Source organism: Pyrgilauda ruficollis, unplaced genomic scaffold, assembly GCF_017590135.1.
Source record: "Pyrgilauda ruficollis isolate IOZ18807 unplaced genomic scaffold, ASM1759013v1 scaffold23, whole genome shotgun sequence".
Taxonomy (NCBI): Eukaryota; Metazoa; Chordata; class Aves; order Passeriformes; family Passeridae; genus Pyrgilauda; species Pyrgilauda ruficollis.
The window spans coordinates 13,564,654-13,590,580 of record NW_024522539.1 but is presented as its reverse complement, the minus strand read 5'-3'; the positions used below and the strand labels follow the sequence as shown (position 1 = coordinate 13,590,580).

At 38.3% G+C, this 25,927-nt stretch overlaps 1 protein-coding gene across 1 annotated transcript in view; it reads right to left on the bottom strand.

Annotated features, from left to right (window-relative positions):
- Positions 1–19,479: 19,479 nt before the first annotated feature.
- CHRFAM7A (CHRNA7 (exons 5-10) and FAM7A (exons A-E) fusion) overlaps positions 19,480–25,927 on the bottom strand; it is a 39,259-nt gene continuing 32,811 nt past the window's right edge. Inside the window, exon 10 of the mRNA XM_041469039.1 lies at positions 19,480–24,358. Within this exon, the coding sequence (XP_041324973.1) occupies positions 23,840–24,358 (519 nt within the window). The 3' untranslated portion in view covers positions 19,480–23,839. The remainder of the gene's footprint in view (positions 24,359–25,927) is intronic.

The following is a 25,927-nucleotide window of genomic DNA, read 5'->3' as shown; positions in this document are numbered from 1 at the left end:
TGCATGTGGCATAGTACGAGGAATGTTCTGTTAGGAAGAATAGGGCAAAAATATGTGAGGTTTTTCCTGTGTGTACATTAGGAGAGACACTGGTCTTTGCTCAGGTCTGTTCTACTACCTACGAAGGCATGGAGTTTAGAAAGTGGTTTTCCTGTGCTCAAGTGGAAAGATTTGAATATAAACAAAAAGATTGCATTAAAATAAATACATGGTAATTTTTTTCTCCCTGCATAGTTAATACTAATGCTGCTATTCCTGGTGCTGATATGTTCAGAGTTGCAAATTATTAACTAGGGCAGATGAAGATTATTTGGTGCATCCTGGGGTTAGCATAAATTCCCAGAATATTGGGATACACCAATAATTTATGTGGTAGGAGAAGAAAATACTGCTTTTGACTTTTCTTGTGTTCCCCTAATGCACATCTGTAGCATAATGATGAGATGTTCTGTGTGTGCCTGTTTGTGCTGGTTGCTTACACAGAACAGCAGCTTGAGGGGCTTATCAATATTAATATACCTCTGCAAGACTGTAGTTTCTTTCATAAAATGAATACTTACAGTTAGAGGCTTGGATACAAGCTTCAAGAGAAATATATTTAGATGCAGACAGAGAGAAAAGGACCATTAAAGGACCAGTGTATGTTTGTGTATATATTATTTTATATATGTGTGTTTATATATGTGTATATATATATATGCATGCATAAATATATATACTCACATATAAATGTGGATGTACACATTTGTTCTTTGCTGTCAAAGTGTTAAATTAAAACCCCAGAATATGTTTCTTAAACAGCTGATAGAATTCTCCTATATTTTCAGGAGAAATTTATAAATTATGCTCATGCATTAAGTACACGGACTTCAGTGGGAATAGATGCAAACCACTTTGGTGGTATTGTAAAAGTGCCATTCAGCTGGGCTGACTGTATCATGGGGTTTCTTTGTGCTCAATTGTTTAGAAGGGTTTTTTTCTGTTTTAGTCTTCATTTCTGTCTTCACAGCTACATGTTCTCAATAAAAAGTAGTGTGGGGTCTCTGTTTAACTCTGTTACTTGCTGAACTTTGGGAGAAGACTTCACAAACTGTCTTGAGCTCTGAGGTAGCCCAGCTTAGTTGGGAAGTTTATTGAAAACATTAGCCAAGAATTCTTTCTGACACTTCTTTGGAAAGGATGCAGAGGCAGCACAGCTTCTTCTACAACTGATTGTCCTTGTGTTAGATGCAGTCATTGCAATCAACCATTATACTTTAGTAACCAAGTGCATTAGGTCTCTGCCAACTATTTGAAAGCAGTTTAGCATAAAAAGGTTACTGCACTGTTCAAAATTATAGGAAAAATTGTTTTAACCTGACCGGGGGGGGGGGGGGAAATGTAAACGTTTGATCCTTATTTGTCTTTTTAGACAGCTGTGAATGAAACTGACTTTTTCACATAATGTCTCTGAAGAGATATCATTATATCAATTGTTTGATTTCAAAAGTAGAGAAAATATTTATAAGAGGGAAGAAAATAAACAAAATCCTGCTTTATTACATTTTATAATAGTGGGGGAACAAAAACATTAACGTTTCAGCCATGAGCCAGTGACCAATTAAGAGGTACTGCAGTTGTGCTAAAATGATGTGGTGCTGCTCATGTTTCTGGTCTGTCTCTAGGTCACTGCTTTGATGCTTTCTTGTTCCCTAAAGAAAGGAGTTAATATGGGATGAATTATGCCATAGTGTGTGTGCTCTTGTTGTTCATCTGTAAAATTATGGCCTATTAATTTGGCTCTTAAAATAGAGGGGGAAGGTTTGGTATAAGTAGCTTCACAATTGCTAGGAAAAGGATTATATCTGTGTCCCTGGTGTCTATATGAATACTTGCCTCTGTTTCCAGTCAGATTTATAACCTTAAGGTCCAAATCAATAACTACATTCACTTGATGGATGGCTCCAGCAGGGCAGGTGTAAGCAGTTTACAGTCAGAGCAATGTGTAAAGCCAGGAATAGACTGAGGGTGCTTCACTCATTAGAGCTGTGAAGCTCATCCCAGAGCCTCCCAAAGAAACCAGAGAGAGAGACTCCTCCACAGGGCATTTCCAAGTAGCTTGATGAGTCTGTCCCCAGTATTGAGCTTTCCCTGGAGAAGGGATTCCATTGCAACTGTGAGGAACTGCACTGGCTGGAGAGCCTCAGGTTTGTCTCTGACTATGTGCCTATGGACTCATCCATTCCATTCAGAACAGGATACTCTGGTTAGGCACTTCCACAGGGAAGGAGGTTAGAATGAGTTCTCAATGGAGAGCAGGTGCATTCTTCATTTATAATGAAGTTAAATCCAGATGAGAGAGAGAATGTCATTCAAAATAAAAATTAATAAAATCATTTGGTGTTAGAAGCCTGAATTTATACAAACATGACCTTTTAGCCTGCTTTAAGTACAGCTTACAAACAGAATACATGTTTGAGAGGCTGCAAACAGTAGGAGTCATCTGGTTTGGTTTAAATGTGCATTTCCCCTGCTGTGATAATTAGCAAAAAGTTGAAAGAGAATTAAGCATGAGGGGTTTGTTTCTTAAACATTAACTTTTGGATGAAGCATAAATAATGAAGCAAAATATGTCCATAATTAATATTATGTCATTCCTACAATTCACTGAGTACTAGATCAAACTGCAGGAGCACCAGAATATTAAGTAGTTTGTTCTGCTCTTTAAGGAACTGATACCAGATTTCTGTTCACACTTCTCAGTTTTGAGGCCATAATGCAGACCTATTTAGAAACGCACAAACAGTGAAGAATTCATCTTTATGCAGTATTGGGAGTTAATTAAGAATTATCTACTGTTCACAAACAGCCAATTTTAGAATTATCTGGTAGAAATGCAGATTAGGTACTTGGTTTTCAAAGTAATAGTGAGGAGTAGGTCTTGTCTGTTGGCATTTTGAAATATTATGCAAGACTCTCCAGGCTTCATCTGGGAGAGGATCAAATTTTATATTAAATGGTAGATAAGTATACACATTCTAGAATGGTGAAAATGGATCTGAGCTTTAGTTCAGAAATAATCATCTGAGTAGCTCTATGAATTAGTTAATAAATGCACTTTGCATCAGAATGCTATAGACTAAAATTGTATAAACATAAAAAGACCTAAAATATTTTTCATGTAGCAGCAATTGCTGAATGCTTCTGTGTTACTCAGAAATTGATGGTATATAAATGCTCATCATTGGAGAGAAACTTCAATTTACGTGGTTTAAATCAAATCAGGATCAAAGGGGTTTATTGTCTTATTAATGACACATATTCAACAATCAGTAAATTCAGAATCAAAATGTTTTCTATCAAATCTCTAAACACAGGTATGCTTTGAAAGTTTTATTAAAATGCAATATCAAAATTCTTTTGCGCCTCATTAAACACCAGAACAATTTTCAGTGTTTGAAATAAAATTGTTTAGAGTAAGAGTAGCTGTTAGAGCTAAATACAAAATTCTGTCTGCCTTGCCCCCCCTCCCAGGGAGCAGCGACCCTGCAGTCAGAAGCCAGCCAGCAGTCCCATGAGTAGGATGTTCCTGCTGTCCTTCTGACCCTGTGCTCTGCTGCTCAGGATGGAATGGGCCCTTCTGTAGCCCAATCCAGCAGGGGGAGAGGGGCCACTGATTGTCAGTGCACAGGGAAAAGATGATACAGAGACATAACAGGCAGTGTAAGAAGCAATGTTAATTATCCTTCCATCATCTAGATACAGAATTTGGGAATTGATAAATTAATTCTGTGGGCAGGGGGCGAAATGTGGCACTGCAGTGTTTCAGGGACAATGCAGCTGAGAAGTTGTGTTTTATATTAAGGTAATACAGTAAACAAGTTTAAGCTCCTTGATAATTACATGGGACCCCATGCTAAATAAAATAGAATGGTCTGGTAGTTTATTACTGCAGTGGCTTTTGTTGCTTTCTGTAATGTTTAATATTTGGTGGGTTCAGGTCATTAAAAGAACATAATAACCCTGGATCCACATCTCCAGTTTAATTTCTAATAAGCAGGACACTGTCTTGGAGGGCCTGGCAGCTTGAAATCTGTTGCAAATGAAGAAACTTTAAAATTCGTTTCTCCATTTGAAACTTGGTAGATCATGGTTTGCAGTTCTGATACCAAATCATACTAATGAATAGAATCTTTCTAACATGATGTCAAATTCTGTTTCATTTTTTATCTTGCATAGAGTGAGATGGTTGCTTTTTCCATAGCAAACAGAATGTAAGATCAAAGAGAGCTCTATGACTCAAATGTTCCAAGTATTGATATTGTGCATTAACCCATCTATTTCCAGGTATTCCTTAAAAAAATCTTTGCATCTGTAAGAGTTACCAAACCAGAGGCAGAGTGAATTAAATGTCAGCTCACTCAGGTGGCTTCATGGAATGTTAAGGCCTTCACAGCCCTGATGAAAGCACACAACTTCCAGTGTAGTATTCCTCCTGATTTTAGTTGTATGATGACAGCACCTAGTGATGCTGGTCCTAGTGAAATTGATGTCTGAGGAAGCTCACATTAAAGCACAACACTTGGAGTGGAGCACGTATGGTGGAACCATGGAAGACCAAGGCTGGGAACACCTAGGGCCTGCAGTAGCACATTGAAAACCCCTTAGCAAGCCACTGGCAGCACTGGAGAATGTTTTACAGGTGTTTCCTGCTGGAGTGCCGTATGGATTTTTTTAAATCATGGCTAGTGATTATGTTGGGCTTCTTTTGGGGTGTGTAGGGGTGGAACTGTTTAAAAAGTTGCTACAGTCTCTCATTGATGGAGGAAGGTGGGGGGTTGGCACTGTTTCAGCATGAGCAGCTCTACACCGACAGTGAGCCCATCGCTCCCTGTCAGCTGGTGCTGCAGGGCTGTCCTGCTACACAGCTGAGAGCCAGGACATCTGAAATCAGAATTGACTCACTTGGATGTTATAACTCCTTCTAGTCTTAATTGTCAGTGTAGTTACGCTGACCTTGGTCTCAGAATATTTCTGATTAAGGGCAGAAATAGTAATTACAGATTACATAATTGTAATTTCTACTTGAAGTTCAGCTGCTTATTCTGATGAAGCTGTATTGTAAATGTAGGATTGGATTAATTTTTATCCTGTACTTCTGATATTGATAAATTAAAGATTAGGTAGGAAAACACGAAAATTATGGAGAGCTGAATCTTCAGCTAGCTTTGAGTAAAAGGACTGATGTTATGATTGATGTTGGTTAGAAGCCTTTTAATGTAATTCAGATTTGGAGGTCTCCATAAAAACACAGACTTCTGGCATCCTGTAAAGACTGTAACACCCACTTGGTATTTGAAAGCAAAGAAATTTTCTTCTATCAGTGCTCGCTCTTCTCTTAGAGGATTCCACCCTAGGAGTAAGTACTCTCTTTGTATGTACTGGGTTTATATTTTGGGAAATGTAGTTGTTCTGAGCAGGTAACTTCCAGCAGCTGTGGGACTCTTAAAGCTCTTGCAGTGGCTCTGTCTAAAGCAGCACTACATTAGTATTGCACTACTGAAGCCAGCACTGATCTGGATTTGTTCACTGTGCTGCATAATTTAAGATTGATGTTTATATCCTTCACTGTCAATTTTAAATGTGGCATATATTTTCTGGTGCTTTTTTATTTATTCTTTGAGTTTTTTTAATTTATAGGGTAAATAGGAGGCCACTCTCCCTACAGAATGAATGCCAAAGAGTCAAAATTTTTGAAGGAGGCTGACCCAGCAACAAGCTGGGTTGAGGCACTGAAGAGCTCACTGCAACAAAGGTCATTGTTCTCCTCAGGAGTACAGTACCTTCCACTGTCCCTTTGGTCTCCATGCTACTTTTCTGTAAACCTGATTCCAGCTGCAATGGAATTTTATTCTCTCTTAAGAGTTCTTTGATACTTTATTTACAGTTGCCATCTGGCTCATCAGTCTTGTTAGATTAGGATGAGGAGCTGCTGTCTGCACCCTGCTGTCTTCACTGGATCCTGGATATCCTTAGGCTTTCCTTTCTCCCCTGTATTAACTTACTGCAAATTTGTTACTTGGTCCCTGTGTCCTAATCATATTCTTTCTAGCCAAATAGACTGAAGAGAACCTGATATGTTTGCTGTCTTTTCCCACCAATTCAAAGAGAGCTGTTAATCATCTTAAGGCCAGCTCCATCCTCATAAATTCTGGCAAAAAAAGAAGGCTCATCCACCTTGCAGCTGTAATGGCTGATAGCAGCCATTTTGAGTCACTGGTTCATTGATGACACAGTGAAATTCCCAGGAGTCTAGTGATGTGCTTATGAAGTGTGAGAACATTTAGGGGATGTTTTAAGGATGAATGCATTCATGTTTGTGGGGCATTACCATCCTAGAGTGCTGAAAATCAACAATGTTAAACATTGATATTTAGAGTTTCATTTTTAGTCCTTTTTTTTCTGATATGTTTGCAGAGAATTGGGGATATATTGGAATACATATGGTCATGAATCAGATAAGAAAATGTTGAGATTTTGTATTTTATATGTGGTCAAGTTGTTCTTGAAGTTCTGCACTTGCTGAACGAACTTGCTGAACCTTTTGCATTTGAATTTTTTTTAAAAACAAGAAATCAGTGTGAAGCTAAAGTGTAAAGTGTTTTACTTTTTCTCTTTCATCCTATCTTTTTCTTCTATATTTTCTTATATTGTTCTTTTATTTCCTCCATTGGGAAAGATTTGGGATTTTCCTCCATTGGGAAAGTAGCCAGGGGAAGATTTTGCAGATGCTTGTAGTCAGATCAAGTTCTTTCTGTCTGTAAACAGAAAAGTTCTTGTACCCATGTTGTCTGGATAGTTTTAGAGAGAATCACATAACATTCAAGTGACCGTGGAAGATGAAATGCCAGACCTTGCTCATGCATCAGATCTGTAGCATAATTAAAGGATAAAAATGTATCATACTGTTTTATGAAGATATTTGAATGCTAAGTGAGGAAAGCTTCAATCTTTTTTCTTTTTAATTACATTGTAGCAAGAAGGTTAAATCAGATGAATTATAAGACTCCTATACTTATGCTTAACACTTTAGTTACATATATCCTGGTTTATATGACTACTTAACAATTACAAGGTTTTATATATTCATATGTCATTTTATTTATGTGCACATACACACATAAATCAACAGCATAAGACAGTTAGAACATTCAGCCTCATGATTTGTGGAAAATCTGTTGCTTTTCTGTTGGCAGCTTTGTATTAAATGAGTGAATTGTTTATAAGTGACACTACCAAGTGCTGTAAAGAGATACATGTTGTTACAGGAACTTCTCTGGCAATTTTTCTTTCTGAACTTCTGTCTTAGAAGGGGTCTGACACCTCAGGAATTGCATATGTGAATATATTCCTGCAACCACTCCTCAGGAAATGGAGAACACCTCACTTTTCTTTTCTGTATTTTCTTTTAAAATAGAAAAAAAAGTTACTGAAAATCTGTATTACTGGTGAGTGGGAACACTCTGCAGTCTCCTTGCATGACTTCTCCTTGCATGAAAATTAAATATGTGCTTGGACATCTGCTTCAGATTGAAGGCCCTGAGAAGGGAAAGATACTTCGCTAATTCAGTGTAAGATTACTTTATTGCTAGTTTTACTTTGATGTAAATCTTTAGGGAGTTGTATATTACTTATTAAGAATTAAATTAGTTAGGGTTATATGCAATTTTTAACTTTGATGTAATTAATCATCACACACAATACATAGATCATTAAGAACGAAGTAAGTGTGAATTCTCCATTATTAGGAGAAGCTGCTGTAGTTGCTTTAGCACTCAGCAAGAGAAGAAGTAAGATTTTTGGAGATACTCTATGATTGATTTAGAAAATGAGGAGAATCTCATCTGCCTTCAGATATAGTGAGAGAAGTGCAGTTCTTCCTGGTTTTCTTTATCACAGAGGAGTATGTAAGGACCTGTTGAAAAGTCTTCTGTCACTTTTACATTTGTAGCAACTCTTTTCTATCCTTGCTGCCCACGTTGTCCTTTATGCTGACCATAAAAAGTAATTTTGTTCAAGTGCAGACACTTCTGTGGTGGAACCATCATGCAGGAGAGGAAATGAAGAAAAACATCATTTCCAATTAAGGCTGCAGAGAGAATTTAGAAAGACTGAATGTAATTACGTAGATTGGAAACTGTCCAGTGTTCCAGGTCTAACAGCTCTATAATAAAATAAAAACCTTCTGTTTACAAATATTTTGTTCTCATGAGTGCATCCTACACTCAGCTACAATCAATTTCAGTATTACCCGAAAGAAATAAATGCAGCCTGATGCTGTAAGTGGGAGTAGCATTGTAGGGGCATTCTTTTATTGATCAGTGATTTTTACCTTCTGAACCATGAGATCTAATTTGTCAAATTTCATTTTTCTGTGTTATCATAATTACCCCTACAGTAGATGAAACCTTACTCTGCTGACCTAAAACAGGTGATTCATTACAGGGAAGACAGGTCTGGCAGGGTATTTTTTTCCTTCCTGTCTCTCCTAAGGGATATTAGGGAGGCAGGAATACCAACAGTTTGGTATTAGCCTTCTGTTGCAATTAATTAGACTTGATTAAAATCAATTTCCCATTCCTTGATGAGTTTCCCAAAAACTAATCCTGAAAGTCAATGTAATTGTTTTACCTATAGAAATATTTCTGGTTAGTGTATAGGGATCTTAATTTGGAATAGTAAGTGCAGTGCAGGATTTGGGGGCATAAATCAGAAATTAATTGGAGTCATCAGTATTTTCCAATGAGCTCAATCTGTTCTTGAAGGAGATTCTCTCTGGTGTGTTCTTGTGCACACAGCAGTGGGGCTGAGGGAGGAGTGGTTGCTACAGTGAGTGTTGATAGCCATTGAATAAACAGGTGGATAATCCAGCTGGCACATGTGATGGATGAAAACTCACTCCTAGTGCTTGAATTAACCCAGCCTACAGTGCTGTGTCCTGACAGACCTTCCTTCAAGGAAACTTGCATTCAGACTTGAAGATGATGATCCAAACAAGAGCAGAGTCTTTATTATTCTGCACTGAATAGTGTATTCGAGTAAGCAAGACATCAAAAGTTCATTGACCTTCAGTAGCAGAGAAACACCTAATTCTTTTAAGTTGGTAGAAAAACTGGTTTACAACACTGCAAAAATGAAATGCATGTCTAATCTGAGCAGCTAAAACCAAAATTTCAGCCTTAGAATATCAGTGACGAATCTCCTTTAGAGGAAAAGTGTTAATCGGCTGTGACATACAGAGGGTAAGGCTGTGTGACTGGGTGACATTTCTGGCCTTAAATACTGTGACTTGAGCCTTTCACTAGGGTACTGCTGGTATAGTCTTGAGTGGTGTTTTTAGCATACTTTATATGAATCATGTGTATTTAAAAAATTTAAAAAAAAAGCCAAGTCTTCCTAAATATTATTCCCTTACCTATCTTGAAAAGGGAAGTGGCAGCAAACTTGTTTGTAATGATACAAATCCATACATTTCAGCCATAGCTTTATCTTAATTATGAGAAAATTGCAGCTTACTGAACAACTGCTGGAAAGAGGAGCCTAGAGTATGTTAAATATTTAAGTAACTGAGAAGAACCCTTTCCTGAAAATTATTCCCTAGCTATAAAATGCAGGTTTTACTTTTTCATAGTAAGAAGCAGTCATGCAAGAGATTGCTCTGATTTTATTACTGCAGACACTTCAAAAAAGGTAGCATAGTAGAATAAAAAGTGTCAGTAACACAGCTCTGTAGCTGTGGTCTGTGAAAAAGAAAGTCCAGAGTATGGAATGTGCTGTTGTAATGAGGCACTGAGATGCAGAGTTTAATACCCAGTTAACTCTTGAACACTTGTGATGCTTGCTTGCTTTTGTAGTGCTGATACATCGGTCCTTTAGGAAAGAAGCAGTGGAAATAAAGACAGAGTGTGGTTTACAGCACATCCACACTTAGGAGATTGCACCTCAGAGTGTCTCTGTAATACAGCCAGCCTTCTTCACCCTGCCCTCAGTGGTCTCAAAACAGACTTCCTGATGGGATTCCATCATCCATGGATGAGTAGGAACTTCAAAACATTGACTTACCATGCTTCCTGTCTAGATATAGACAGCTGGATCTGAAACTTGGGAGCTATGAGGTGTTTTCCATGGTCAACATGCATACAAAGATGGAGCAGAGCCTGTTACTGTGGTGTCTTTTTGATGATCCCTGAAGTTGCTTTGTTGATTCAAACAAAAGGATGTTGTAATTTAAAGCATGTGATTATTCTTAGTATTTTTTCTCCGTCTTTTGAATATCTTTAATACATGTACTAAAATATGAGTGTCTGTAACATAGTCTATGTTTAGGATCCAAAAATTTCTTTTCTTCATTTGTGTGAAGTCTGTCTCTTCATGAACTGTCCACATTGCTGGTATAAGAAAGAGAAAACCAGAAAACCCAATGGCACACAGTGTGGTGCCAAGTCTCTAGCTGGCTGTTTTCCCATGCTCCATTTATGTGTTTAGATCTGCAAGCCAGGAAATACAGCAGGGGAAAAGCAGCAGGCACAGATAGGCTCCTTATCTAGTTCTGCCCAAGGAAATGTCTTCACAAGAAGCTGTCTGACAAAAACAAAAAACTCCACACACTGTGAATACGTGTACACCTTCATATCATAATTTCATAAGTAGTTAACCTCCCAAAGCTTCCAGGGGTCATGGAATAACTATAAAATTGAAGTGATGTTACATCATCACTAATTTGTATTTCCCTAGTGACAAAAATCTGTATCTGCAGATGCTGATTAGTTTATTATATCTGATAAATACTATATGAGCTTTAGATGAGTTGAGAATAATGTAAAACCATGTAGATTAGGAGACCAATGTCTCTAATTTTTCTCATGAATAGCTATAGCCATGGTGGTTTTGTCTGTTTTTAATATACTATTAAATGCCATCTTGAACATGTATTCAAATGTTATTTTCCTGAAGGCAGGATAGGTAGAGAAATGTGGTGAAGGATCCACCCTTTCACTTCATCCAGTAGGATATCTTTAGCCTGATTAAGATTTCTGTAGATCTGCAGAATTCAAATCCCACAGTTTCAGTAGGATGTCACTCCCCCATGTGTTCTTTGCTATTCTCTCTCTTGCTCATGTTTCCTTCTTCCAGTCCCCAGAAATCAATTCTAAATATGGTACTCCTTAGTAGGGCCTTCCAGGAATGTTTTAGGATTACAAACTCTGCTTGGAAGAATGGCAGAAAGAGAAGTACTGGGGAAAGGGAAGAGACCACCCGAGATCTGCCACATGCCCAACAGGAGGGTGGCACCAGAAGGCTTTAGGCCTGTGTTCGGCTGTTTGCAGGATCTGCACAGTGCATGTGCCGGCATATTAATGGTTTTTCTGCCCACCAAACTTATGGCTTTTCTGCCCACCAAAGCTGATCAGGTCACCATGTACTTTCATGTTCATGTTCTCCACAGACTGCTTCAGGGACAGACATTATGGGCCAACTTTTGCCTTTTTTCAGATGGCTCCAGTGGTTTGAACCTTTGCACTTCCTCAGAATTAAGTTGTTGAGGAAGTTGTCTTTTTTCAGGAAGAGATGGATCCAAGCTCCATTAGATTTGGTGGGAGTTTTCAGCATTAATGGCTTTAGAAAGTATAATATCAAGCCCATAGTCAACTTAATAACCCTACTGCAGTTTAAATTCTGCCTTGTGCCCTTTAATCCTTTTACCATTCCTCATCTTGGAATTAACTTGCTTCTCTGAAGTGAGGCTGTCAGTTGAAAGTCACTGTACATTTTGTTTAAGCTGCTTGCAAAATTTTTAATTAGAATAGTTTAAGAACTGAATCCCTCCAAAGATTTTTTTCTTGCCTTGCTTTTTTCATCTGTTATTTAGGATTATGCAATTTTCCAGGGAAATACCCTTTTGGAAGACAGAATGAGGTTAGCAGTACAAGCTTCATAGTGGATTTAGAGAACATTTTCTAAAAAATAAATTTAAAAAAAAGTCTCAAGATAATACTACTTTTATACTTCTTGCAGTACTAATCATGGGGTTGAAAGGAGGTAATTATTTTGTCTTGCAAGTTCCTATGATGATACTGTGATACTCAAAATATTATAAAATTACAGTTTTTAACAGAAAAATGCACATGTATAGGTCGATAGCCAGTCAATATATAAGCTATAAAGTGAATTGGATGCATTTTTTAAATTGTATTTACAAATTTATAGAGTAGTGTGTAATATTGGTTCTTCAAAGAAGTGAACACATGTTCTAACTTATTTCCTCATGCCCAAAATAATAATGGTTTTAAAGCAATTAAAAACCTGAATCACTACCTTCCTTTTTCTTTTCCTCAGGGCAGACTACCTCCAGGCTTTTCCTGTCAAGGCAGTTTTAAACTGACATTTTTGATATATCTATATTTCTCTTCTTTTCCAATTGCCTGGAAAGCTCCAGAACCAGATCTTTTCAGAAAATTTAAAGAGGTTAAGTCCATAGATAGATACTATGCTTTCAATGAGTTTTGGAATAAATTTTGAATTGTTTAAAGGACCTGAGGATGGGAATTTGTGACAAAATTCAAGCGTCAGGGGCGTACAAACTAATATATTTGAACTTGACGAATTTTGGAAGGGGAAGAGTTTACCATCTGAAGAATTTCACATTTATAAAATGCAGATACTGCTGTGCAGTAAATACTACAGGCATGGATACATGAGGAGTATGTTAGAAGTTTGTAGAACCTATAAAGCTTGTTCAGGATCATGCAAACTGCTTTTTCAAACTGAAGAATTAAACTAATAGTTTTCTGTTCACAGAATAGAAATTTCTGTCTCAGAAATGTTAATTTTATTTTTCTTACATGAGGAAAATGTAACAATTATAGATTTTCATTTGCCAGGTCACATAGGTACCATTCAACCAACTCTGTAATTACCAAAACAGGAAATTCATTAAGACAGAAATGAAGAAAACTGAAGGGCTGTTAGACAGACTAAGAGTGGCTTTTTTTGAAGACCTGTTAACTTCACAAGTTAGATTCACTGTCTTGTGGATTTGAGATAATTACTGGAGTGGGAGGAGAGGGAGGGAGGGAGGGTTGGCAGGGGTCAAGGCTTTTCATAAAAAGCTTGGCAACTCCTGCAGGAAAATTGTCTCTCTTACCTGCTGGTATCTCAGTGTTAATGTTTGACATCCTGTGGTTATTTAAGATCTATAATAGCATCTTAATCCTACTCCACAGCTCTTTTATAGCTGAATTTTCACCATTCTTTTCAATAGGGGGCCCTGATGCTTTCTTGGAAGGCACAAGGCTAGGTGTAACTCAGACAAGTAACAAGCCTTTTCCTGCAATGATAAAATAAAGAAAAAGATAATTCCAAAAGCAGATTGGGTTGTACTGTAGTGTTTAGTCTCTCATTTGATTTGAAATTTATGTACTTCCCCAGCCTTTTTTCCAACTTTCTTGATAACTTCAGCACACCTTGGTAACTGTACCTCCAGGCATGTCTTGTTATATGCTGCCTGTTTGTGCAATGGTCTTGTGAGAGCTGAGAGCTGACTGGGCCATTTTGAGTGAGTCAGCACTGGGAGTCCTGCACACATGTGGCACTCCAGCAAGGACTGCTGGCAGCTGGGAAGCATAAAAATGGAGAATGCAGTTGTAGGTACAGGCAGAATTTTACACAGGGTAAAAAAGTAGCTGTTACTGTCCAAATTATATTTGTATATCTATAATACCAACTTATTCTGTGCTCTAAATAATTCATATTTTGATTAAAAAACCCTATTCTATGTGTCTTAAGTGTCTTCTTGATGCTAATATTTCACATGCCTAGGTCACAGACATTTTCAGGTTAATAACAGTGCATTTGTGCCATGTTGTTCCACTCTCATGAGTTTTCTTTCACATGCACCGTGGTATTCCACATGGAAATGGTAAAATCCCATTTCTCTTTTTAATGAAAATTTGTATTTTTACACTGAGGTATTTCAAAATATCCCAAGCCTGTATCCTTTCCTGGTGAAATCAGCTGATGTCCCAAACATTTTCATAAACAAGTAAATTTCTGTTCATGCATACACTAGTTTAGCTTACAGTAATAAATTAGTATCATAAAGTCAGCTATTTTTAATGCAGTAGTATCTGGAAGTCAGTCAGTAATCTGTCTCTGCTAAATTTCCTATACTATAGCTCTTCTCTGGGAGCAGGAACACTCCTACTCACTTGCTCTGCCTGTAAACAATGTGCTGAGAGTTATGAGAGCTTTATATGAAGTCAGATTCAACCCCTTTCTTTTGTATGATGGTATAGACACTCTGTTTTTATCAGTGCACCTACTGTACTTTGTTAGTATATTCTCATCAGAAATTAAAAGTGTTTCCCCAGAGATAAAGTAGGAGGTTTGATAGCCCAGCTGCTGCCCTTTTAAATATAGATGCCACTGACTCACTGGCAGGAAGTATGAGGAGCTAGTAAACACCACCAGGAACCATTTGCAGGTTTTCTATGAATCTGTGTGTAATTACAAGCCATGTTAGGCCATATTAGTCCATCAATTGCAGTGAAGCCAGAGGAGGAAGAACAAGTACACCAGGTTGGAAGATGAATTGCTATCATCAAAAAGAGCTTGTCTGTGCTCTCTGCAGGACTGCAAAGAGGGACAGGATGAATTTCTTCCCCAAACACAAGCACTGAAAAGAACTGTTTACAAAGTGATAGCCAGTATTTCTCAGTCTTGTAGTGCTTTTAGTCCCCGAGCACATCCTCCAGGAGGGACATCTTCCTTGGTGCTGGCTTGCTACCTCTGCAGAGTCAGAAGCCTGTCAGTTTGCCTTGCAACTTAGACAAGCTTTTCAGTAAAATAAGAAGAAATTATTTAATTAGTATTTTAAAGAAATATTGCAAATCAAGTCCTAGATGATATCCTGATAATTCGAGGGATATTTTTCCCCAAAATGTTTTGCTGGTTTTCATGGGGTGCGCCTGTCATCCTACTCACAAGCTCAATTGTAACTCTTCAGCAATCTGTGATCATGGAGGTTGTTGGCTGAACATTTTTGCAGATGCAATTTTTCAGGAGGTTGCATATCTGTTTCTGAAAGCTAATTTCTGGATCTTTACTGTGTTCCATTACCTTTCTTCCCTTCTTTTTCCTACTTGGACAAACTCATGGAAAATTATTGGGATCTAGAAATCCATCATGTGCTCTTGAAAGTGTCGCCCATATTTGGACATCAGTTTTGGTAAACTTTTGGTCTTCTTAGTATTCTGAACTTTTGATAGAACCCATTTAACACAGGGACCTGCTGTCTGTCTAAGGGCACGCTTCCTTCCCGCAGAGTTTTGCTTCCACTGAAGTCGTGCTGAGTCTTTTCCTGCTCCTTGTGGGTTATTGGCTCGTAGCAAGCGGCAGCCTGACTCCCTGTGCAGGCTCACAGACCAGCAATTGCACACTCGCTGCTTTGGCAGCTTTCTGATCAGCAAGAGCTTGTGCTCTGCTCTGTCACAGAGTAGCAAATTGAGTCCTCTGCAGTGTGGGAACTGAAAATTTTCTGCTTTACAGTTTCCTTTGAACTACTTTGGTGTTGAAAAATACATCTTGCTTCACCAGCTTCTTTAAGTGTGTGTATTCTTCTAGCTTTGGTCTGCTCTCAAGATATGTTGGGTTCTAGCTGCTCTGTGATTTCAACATTTAGGCTAAAGGACAGTTAAAACCTAAAAAAAACGGTAAAAATAATTACACTTTGTACTAGAATCTCTGGCATTCACTCCTGCAACCACAGTTGAGCAGAGCATGGACCATACGCATCTGTCAGGTAAATGAAGAAAGAGTGAGTTGTTGTTTTATTTTTGTCAGGTGAAGGGGAAAATCGATGCTGCTGCTGTCTGAGAAAAGTACAGGAGTACCTGTAACCTCATTGTGCTCCCCAATACAGATTATTTTTCCAAATCAGTCATGCAGTTCATGGCACAATAGAACTATTGAAGTTTCTGTACTAATTCTGTTCAAGAGAAAACATTCCCCACCCTTATGGAGGAAAAGGCCTTGTATGAAAGTTGTCAGTAATGAAAGCTCTTTGACCAAACACATTGCATACTAATGAGAAAGTTGAGATATGAAAAGAGCCATCTCTGAAATGTCAAAGAATTGGAATGTAAATGAAGATATTTCTGACCCCAAGTGGTTAAAATAAGGTTTATATATGAAAGATGACAAATACTGGTTTTATGCAAAAGGTTCTGGCATTGTTTATCTTGGAGAAAACATTTTTCTGTTGCTGTTATTACTCTGCCTGCCATGCAGAGACATGATACCTCTCTTCTTTGGGTCTTTGGAGCTAGGGACAGGTTTTGAACTTGCAGAAGTTTCAAAATGAAGATGTGTTTTGTATATAATACCAGGCTAAGTCTCTTGTCATTTATACTGATGTAGGATTACTGTTAAAATGATAAAGCCAGTGTACGGAGACACAAATGGCAGAATTTGCACTGTGCCAGTTTTATTGCTCCAAGTACACAGGGTATTTTCTCGTGCACCAGGAAAAGCGAGTGAGAAAATAAATGGGCACAGATCCAGTCTCTCAGAGCTGCGGCTGGCGCTTCAGATGTCTGCAGTGCCACTCATTATGGGTTGGTTTCTGTTAGGTGCAGGGAGCAATCCATTAAATGATTGCAAAGAATAGTGAGCTTTTTTAAGAGACAGGCTGGAATGTGCTTGGTAAAAGCTATTCTGGCTGTAGGAGTTTTCACTTATACCTCATTTGACCCACACAGATTGCTTCGAAATTTCAGCAAGAAGGTTGCTACCCCCATTCCATTATCAGCTGGCATAATAAAAGCCCTGGCATATTACTGCAACTGAAACCTACTGGAAAACTAGGAATTCCAGTATATTTTTAGCAACAGAAACCATGCTGGATTTGAGCTAACACAGAGATTTCCTCTGCATAGATTCTTCCCAAATATTTTGCAGAAGTTTATTTAAGTCTTTGAATGTGCTTGATATCAACCCTCTTCCCCTGGAGGACCAGACTTTATATGTGTATGTAGAAATAGGGGGAGGACAATGAGGAGTTCTCTGAGTTAGATAAAAGGTGCTTCAAGGCATGACCAGCTCTAGACCTGCACCTCTGTGTGTCATCAAATGAAGTGCAGTCATCACAAATGAGGCGTGGGTATGTTAAGGACCCAGACTGAAGTCTGGTCCTCTGTGACTGCTCTGTCCCCAGTCAGTGTGGATGTGTCCCCTCTCAGCCCCAGCTGGCACAAACAGCACAGGCTCAGCTGCTGGTGGTCAGAGAGACTCTGCTGCTTTCTGGGCTTTGGGGTGCAGGTGTGGTACTGATGGCATGTCACATCTCTCTGCTGATGATAATATCAAACCTGCCTCCAGTTCTTCATATGCCCTTTTAATCTTTCACAGTTTATTTTAAAAGGTACAATGCTTTGGCTTCTTGTCCTTGTTTCTAATAAACAATAAATTTCTAATTTATTAATAATTAATTAATAATGTTTCTAATAAACAGTGCAAAAGTGTAAAGTATCGTTAAGCAATCTTACCACTTTGCTAACTGCAAACAGGAAGATGCAGCAGATTAACTTCTGTAGGTTTAAAAGTGCTCAGCAAAGAGAGAACTGCAACCACTGTCCTTATTGTTAATCTGGTTTCAGCTTAGTCCAGTTTAAGACAGTTTCTGATGGTCTTAAGAAAAGACCAACTGATCTGAGTATTGCAACCTGTAATTCCCAAGTATTTTACATTGTTACCTCATCAAAATAAATAAAATCTTGCTAGCTGATAAGTAAAGGCAGCATGTACTCACTGTATCCTCATACAGAGCATAGAAGAACCAGGAGAACTTACTTTCCATGCCCCACAGAGGGATGGGGGAGGCTGCTTTGCCCTGCTGTGCCCAGCCACTGCTCTGCTCCATCTGGGAAGGCCGCCCTAACTGCCCAGGAACTTCCCATTGGAGCATCTTCCTTCTGGCACAACTTGGCACAATAACATCAGATTTTGTGATGACAGAGTGTAAAACTTACACAGGATTTCTGAATGTCAGTCCTGTAACATTTCTTCTGATCAAAATAGTTTGCTGATTAGGTTTCATGTGGCCAGAATTCAGAAGGACAGGGAGCAGCAATCTCAAACCGGAATTCTTTTATAGGAACAAAAGTTATTATTGAAATATTTCACAGCTGTATGTAATACATGTACACTGAGAGATAAGATAATATTGTCTTAGGGATGTTGTGCATATATCCTGCTCTGGAATGCAGATTATTTTTTTTACTCTAAAATCAATTTAATATAAATATTTAATATTTGGCTTATTCTTATTCAGTCACCTACCTACCATGAACCAGACTAATACATAAGTGAGAACTGTGAGGTTTGCTGGATTGAATGTGGTCTTGATCCCAGAATTTCAGGCTCAGTAGAAAGATTTCACTGCCTTGTATAGGCACTGAGGCATTGGGTTGTATCCTTAATTGCTTAGCTAAGAGGAAAGCCTCTATCGATGTTACTCTAATGTACACATTTGCCAGAGTAGCATTATATCATGTTAATTGTTAAATTCCTGCTGGGTTTTGGTTTTGTTGGGGGGTTTTAGAGGTAAAAATAAGTAGATAGCTCAAATTATTTTGAAGTTTAAACTGTTATTCCTGTATAGCATCATTACATGGACAAGTCACTGCAGCTCTGGAAGCCCAGTGATTTACTTGTTACATCTTTAGACTGATGCTGTTCCAGACTACTTCAGAATACTTTCATTTTCTGTGAATATTGCAGTTTTGAATGTGTTCACTGGGACGTGAGAGATTGTTGTTTATTCTCTCTCTATGCCATCATCTGAAAATTGCTCAAATTGCTTAATAGCATCAATCAGTGTTACATAAATGCTAAGGTTTTCTCTTAAGCAGCAGGAACAATGTAATTAAAAAAAAAAAACCAAAAAAAAACCAAAAACGAAAACAGTAGAAGTAAATTAAAAAAAAAAAAAAAAAAAAAAACAACCAAAAACGAAAACAGTAGAAAGCTTTCATTTGTGGTTGTAGTGCTATTGAGATCCTGCTGGATTACCAGGTCAATGTGAAGATTTTGTTCACAGCCTTGTAAGATTTACTGACTTTTCAAGATGAGGTTGGGCTAACAAATCAGTGTTCTTGAATAAACCCTGATGCACTGAGGATTACAGCTGGGTGGCTGGTACTGTTAATCTCTATGGCCACAAGCCCCAGTGCTCTGATGGGCATTGCCACCCGGAGGGCAGAGGCATTGGGTCTGCCCATGAGAAAGCTCCTAAACCCCAGCAGCTCTCAGGCTGCATCTGAAGCACCCAGATGCCTGAGAGCAGGAGCACAGAGTGCTCTGATTTTATTCCCACTCAGAGGCTTCTGAGCTGGAGTGTGTGTGACGGAGGCTCATGGACAGTGCCAGTAGCCTGCCCGTGTGTGTTAAGCTGAACCTGTTGGACCTGTTGAAGTCTGACAGTAAATGTCACACAGATTGTCCTGCTCCTCAGCACTGGTGAAGGGTGGGGCACACCAGCAGAGTGAGCAGCACCAGCAGGAGCCTCACTTGAGTATCTGACATTATGACCCTGGCAGCTCTTCCCCAGGGGCAGCCTGGGGTCAGTGACAACTGCAGGCTTGTATGACTCGTGTGCTGCCCTGAACCACACTGGTCTTCTTCAGCTGTTCCTCACTTAGGGAAGCATGAAGAGAATGAAGTCTCGGGTTCAGCAACCCTTGACCTTTTACTTCTGGCACATGCTCAGCAGGGTGTTGTACAGAAGGAAGCTGTTTCAGCACGTGGGCAGGAGAACTCATCTCTTTGCAAGAAACTCCACTGACACATCCTCTTGCATCTGAGGCATATTCTGATGATTAGATATTTTTTCAATAATAGCCAACACACAAACTTTGCAGCTGGCAAAACCAACAATTTATTCAGCTGGTATGGATTTGTTTTTTCTCTCTTCTGTGTTAAACTTCAAAAAATAAATTAATACTGGCATTGAGGCCAGTCTAAAATTTACATGGTATATCAGTCCTTCTCAGTTAACTTTGATTGCTTATGTAAGACTGAAGTAATATATTTTTGGTGTGGGACTGGTTGGCAGGAGGATATGAATTTATATTTAATTATCAAAGAACACTGTCATCCCAGATTGACATAACCATAGGCATCTCTCTTCCTTTTATGGCTATTCATGTTTTCCACCACTTGAGTTTTTCCATGTTAGCAAAATGAAAAAGAATCAAAAGTCTCTTGATCTAAGTCTTTTATTTGTACTGGACTGAAAAGGCATTGAGTTGTTTATATGACAATCAGTACCTGACAGATGTAACATCTTTTTTTAATGCCCTTTATGCAATGTTTCTTAATGTAAAAAATAGGAAAACAAAGGAAAGAAAATCTGGGGCTTTGGTTTACCTTCTTGTCTTGTTAAAGAAGGTGAAGAATTGAATTGTCACAGGTGAACTGAGACTACATCCTGCAGCTAGAGAATGTAAAGAGAATTTAAAGAAATCTTTAAAAAAAGTCTTACATAGTATTATCAATTCCTATATAAAATAATTTAATATTTTATATACTTTTTAAATAATTTATCTGTATTTAAAACTAAGTTTTTAAAATTTTATGTTTGGAACCTTTTTGGCATTAACACCTAAATAATATTTTTTTAAATATTAAAAAGTCTTTTAAATATTCAATACATTTCAATATAAAAACAGAAAAAGTAATATACATTGTTCACACATAGTATTGTACATGACACCTGAGCTCTAGAGTGAGCTTTTGAATTTGTCAGGCAAGTCATAGCTTAGTTGTGGTGAGCCACTTCCTATTCTCTATCTGGACTCTTTACGATTATAACAGATCTTTACCATCAATATGTAGGTTTTAATATTATATACACATACTGTATACAGTATTTAATTTCCATCTCTGTGCCCAGAATTGTAAATAAATATTTTTTTCACAGCATTTAGATCAAAATATTGTTTAGCGCATACACAAATATATTTAAGACACACACAAGTTGACAAGAACCATACCAATTTTGCTCAGCTCAGTTACAGAAAAATTTAACTTATAGGTGCCAAGTTACGTGATGGAGGAGTCACTCTTACATTTAAAATGTATAATAAACTTGTTACCAAATGTTCACAGGTTGTGTCAACAGTAGGAAAATGAGGGTTCCCTTGTCCCCTTGGTGCGTTTGCATTGCCCCTGCCAGCGATAAAGGCGTTGTGGGCAGAATGCTGGTGTCTCACAGCCCCTTCAGCAGCACCCACAGCTCTCTGACAGTTTTACCAACTCGCTGGGACAGACTGGCAGGACTTCACATAAAGCCAAACTCTCCAGTTTTTAAGGGTCAGCATGTCTGTCACTGAAAATGAAGTTTACTGTCAAATTGTAGCTTGCTTTCTCCATCCTCCTGTATTTAGAAAGATGATTCCCACAAATACTGTAAACAGATTTGATGGCAAGAGGGGGACTCTCATGCTTCCTATACCACATGCATCATGTACTATGAGTGCAATAGTTGTGTTCCATTGTGCAAGATAATCCTCAAAAGTCTTCATTTTTCTTTGAAAAGCTATTCTCCAAGAGGACCCCAAAATTTACAAAGACTAAATGGAACAGTCTACATAGCTATTTAGGGGTACTTGCAGCAGGAAAAATACCAATGCAAATCAACATCAGGAAGCCTAGCCTAGAAAGATTACCCAGAAGAGGAGCACATGCCATATGATATGTGCAGTTATTCACAAATGAACAAAACTCACATTTCAGGGTTTGCACTCATAGTTTCCCAACCATATATAATTTATAAACTAGAAACTACTTGCAGGAATTATTACATGGTTTATTCTTAATAGTTGTTCCTGAAAACATAACTTCTTCACAAGTAATTCTGACACATGATTTCAGGATGAACTTACAAGAAGGTTTTGAATGTTTTGTTTGTGTCTTTAAAGTGTGAGATTCAGAATGCACCTTCAGGAAAAGAGAATTCACAAACTGAGAAATATTCTGCCTGCCTTTCACTCCTCCTGCCCTATCTCAGGCACAAAGGTGCTTGTACAGGGTGTTCAATAAGGTGAAGGGTGGTACCTGGGGTGACTTTGGGCTTGCTTTCCATGAAATTTGATTTTCCTGCTTTCAAGGGAGCAGACTCTGAGGAGGAAATTGTTACTTAGGGAGGATAAGCATTACAGCAACTTTATTTTAATCCATCCAGAGATAAACTGAGGCCTTGAGTTTATTTCACAGTAAAAACATGGTACAACAACAGGCCTCTGTTTGTGTCTGTGAAGACCTCAGCCAAAAAATTTGGATTCTGTAGGATAGAGGATGAAACCAATGCTTAACTAACCTTCGCCCACATCTCTTACCTCTTATAGCACTGGTTAGGAATACTGGTGTGCCAGTGAGAGACTAATTCTCAGCTCTTTTGTACACACAAAATTTCAGGTCCTGGTATTCTTAGCTCAGCCCTTTCCATTAAGACATCAAAGTGACATCAAAACTAAGCATATATTGACAAGAGAATTTCAGAACCAAAAATAAAGTGCTGAACTACTAGTTTTGCTTTTGCAAAAGTCTGTCTAGACTTAGGAAAATTTGTATTTAAGTTTTTACCTTTCCTTGGATGTATCTGCAGTGTGTATATATAAATATATATTTATACAATTAATAGTTTATATCAGAAGCAAGAAGCTTTATTATTCATTAGTACCCATCTGATGTTAGAGTGAGCAGAAAAGGTGCAATTTTCTTGTAAAGACAATGTTACGGTGACTCAACAGAAGGAGTTATATAAAAGGCTAAGCGTACAACAGATCAAACATTTAATTTTCAAACAAAAACCTTGATCTCAGGATTTAATGGCTACTTTTGATTGAGATTCTTCATTTATGCTTAAGCCTGTACAAGACATTGAGTTACTTTTTCCACACTGGAATCCAGTTAACAGTAAAGAGACAAGTGTGGGGGTTGGGTTTTTTTAAACAAGTGATGATGAAGGCATCTTATATCAATCATTTTTCTTTTTGATAGTTAAAATTATTATTAGTTGAAAGAATGCCTTTCTGGGGAGAAGGAAGAAGTACTAAACTGCAACAATTACTGTGAAGCCTGTTTTAGAGTCCAAGCCAAATTTCTAGGTCAAATCTAGAAACTTATGAAGGACAAGTTATGTGGTGTGTCCTCTCAGCTTTCAGGTTTCTGGTATCTCAGACAAATTCAAAGTCCTGAAAGTCATATATGTTGTATGAAAAATGCATGGAGGGAGTTACAGGGTGCAAGTGAGGGGCTGAAGAGCTACATAAGACATTTCTCCCTTTTCTCTGTTTGAGCAGCCATTTGGATTTAGTCCTCTCTTAAATGTGTTTATGATCACTCATTCAAATAGATAAGATGGACTGTGCTCTCCTTTATAACAAAGTCTAGAAGAAGTGCCATTTGTGACATTGCCTACCTCTTCTTTTGGAACAGCCAGTTTGAACGTGTGTAAGAGGTGGTGGTTCAATACCCCGTCATTCTGAAGGGACTTGCAGCCCCTTGGCATTTTCCACAAAAGAGTGCTCAGAGGAGCTACACAGACACAGCCCAGAGAGAAACTCTTGGCTTCCCTTCTGAAATGGTTTCCATTCTTCTAAAAGGAACTCAGGACCAGAGGGAGAGGGGGGCAAAAGAAAGCGGACAAAAGAAGCATTATACTGTTTAGAAACAAGCGATCAAAAGACCCCACATTCTTATTTGCTACATACCAATCAGAGAAGCAGGTTTTAGTTAGGAGTTAAGCAAAATCTTTAGACACAGCCTCTACAAAGTTTGGTGCTGACATTAAAATACCAATTGTACAAATGATTGTGAATACTGAGAAGGCCATCAAACAGAGCCGATCCACTACAGAGGCTGCAAATTTCCATTCATTGCAAATGGCTTCCTCTTCATCCTGGTCTCTGAATCGGTTTGCAATGTACCTGACCTCTTCCAAAATCTTAGCCAAATCTGGGTCACCTTCAGAGGGGTGGCCACTGTGCAGCAGGTTTTCTTCATCTGTTGGTGAGCAGGTCATCCTCCCACAGATCACACCGGAATCAGTGGTGGGTGTGCAGTGAACCCCTTCCAGCCCCCTGAAGCCAATGTACAGCATATTCCCATTGCTGGATTGCTGGCCACTCACAGTGTTCATCTCCACACTGGACAGGCTGCAGCGACGCTGTTTATGTTGGCAGGCAGGACGCACTTTATCTTCCCCCGGTCTTTTCATCCTCAGAAACCAAGCACACCAATTCAGAAGGATGATTCTTGTCTGAAAGAAAATTTTTGAGAATAAGCATCTCTTCACACAGCCAGTCTCTGGTGCTGCTGGTATTCAGGCAGCTGGGGTGACTGGTCCCTGACTGGTGTCTGCTTAGCCTGCACCACATTCTAGAAAATGGTGCTGGAGATTTCCAGCTGATTGATTTACCAATCACTGGGGTTTTCTTCTTATTCTAGCAGTCATATTGATTGCCTCAGGCTGACTATCAGTACTGGGACTCCCCTCTTCTTTGATGGGAGTGCCCATAGTGTTGATTATTCCTGACACTTGAACAGTGACATGGCAGCCTTTCCACCTTTACTAAATACTGTGGGTTAGACAAAATCAAACCAAACTCTTACTGAAGAAGAGTTACTTTTTAATAGTCTTAACAATACTGCTTTGGATGGTAGTCAATAAAGTTACAATTATTTTTCTCTTATTTGTGCTCTATTATTAAATTTGTATCTATTACTGTTTGAGTGGGGCTGCTGAAACAGATTTTGGACTGGACTGGACCACCAAGCTTTAAAATGTTATGACTCTGAGTTACAGATTTTAGAAAAGAGATCTGGACATAAAATTGAGAAAATATGGAAAAATTACTTTGATTTTTAAAAAAATACTTTGCAGATTTAATCTCTGCATATTATTTTTCTGTTTTCCACATTGCCTTAATCCAGCCTTGCAGAAAATGCAGGAAACCCAGTGGCTGTTCCACTTCAAATGAAAGTTTCTGTAATTTATTTAAATCAGGTTTTAAGAGCTCATTCCAGCATTTCTTTTTCAGAGTTCTAAGAAATATTATTGTATTGTATAATTTGCAAACTTTTTCCTGTAATTAATATTAGATTTAGTCTATTTATTCTGACAGTGGATTCAGAGTAGATGCATGCAAATATCTCAGCCAGAGACAGATCTTGCCCTATTACTTTTTTTACGCTATCAAGCTCCACCAAGAAGGATCATATTCTGTTAATTGAGGGACTTATCCAAAATTCACCAGTGTCCAAATAATGTTTGTTGGACTTCAGCTTCTCATCAGTGCAGCTCACTCCTCAACCTCAAGTACTCTGTTTTCTGAGGATGTTTGGCTCAGTACTAAACACTGTCCCCTTTAGTCATCAAACACACGTCTAAAGAAATCTACCTTTAATTCTCTTCACTGAAATTTATTTTAAAGTCACCACCCCAGGACAAGCCAGGGAATACCTCATTATCTCTTGTCCTCAGGGTGCTGCTGCATGCACATTCTTTCCAGCTAGTAAGGATAATAATATCTCATTGTTCTAGAGAGAAAAAAGAAGAAAGGTCTTTCCATCTTCAGAAAGGCCTGATGCTGCCATGAGCTGGGTGAAGTCAGAGGGGACATTTAGCTGATGACAGCAGTGTGCAGTAATCTAAAATCAGCACAATGTTCTCTGTAAAACCCACCCCTCACAGAAGGACATTATTTAAAAAGTCTTATGTGTTTAAAATACTTTAATTCTTTGGACTTTACAGATGTTCTTGAAAAGAGATATAAATATCAGGAGTTTCAGAGAAAATTCCACTTTTACAGCCATCTTTAACAGATGC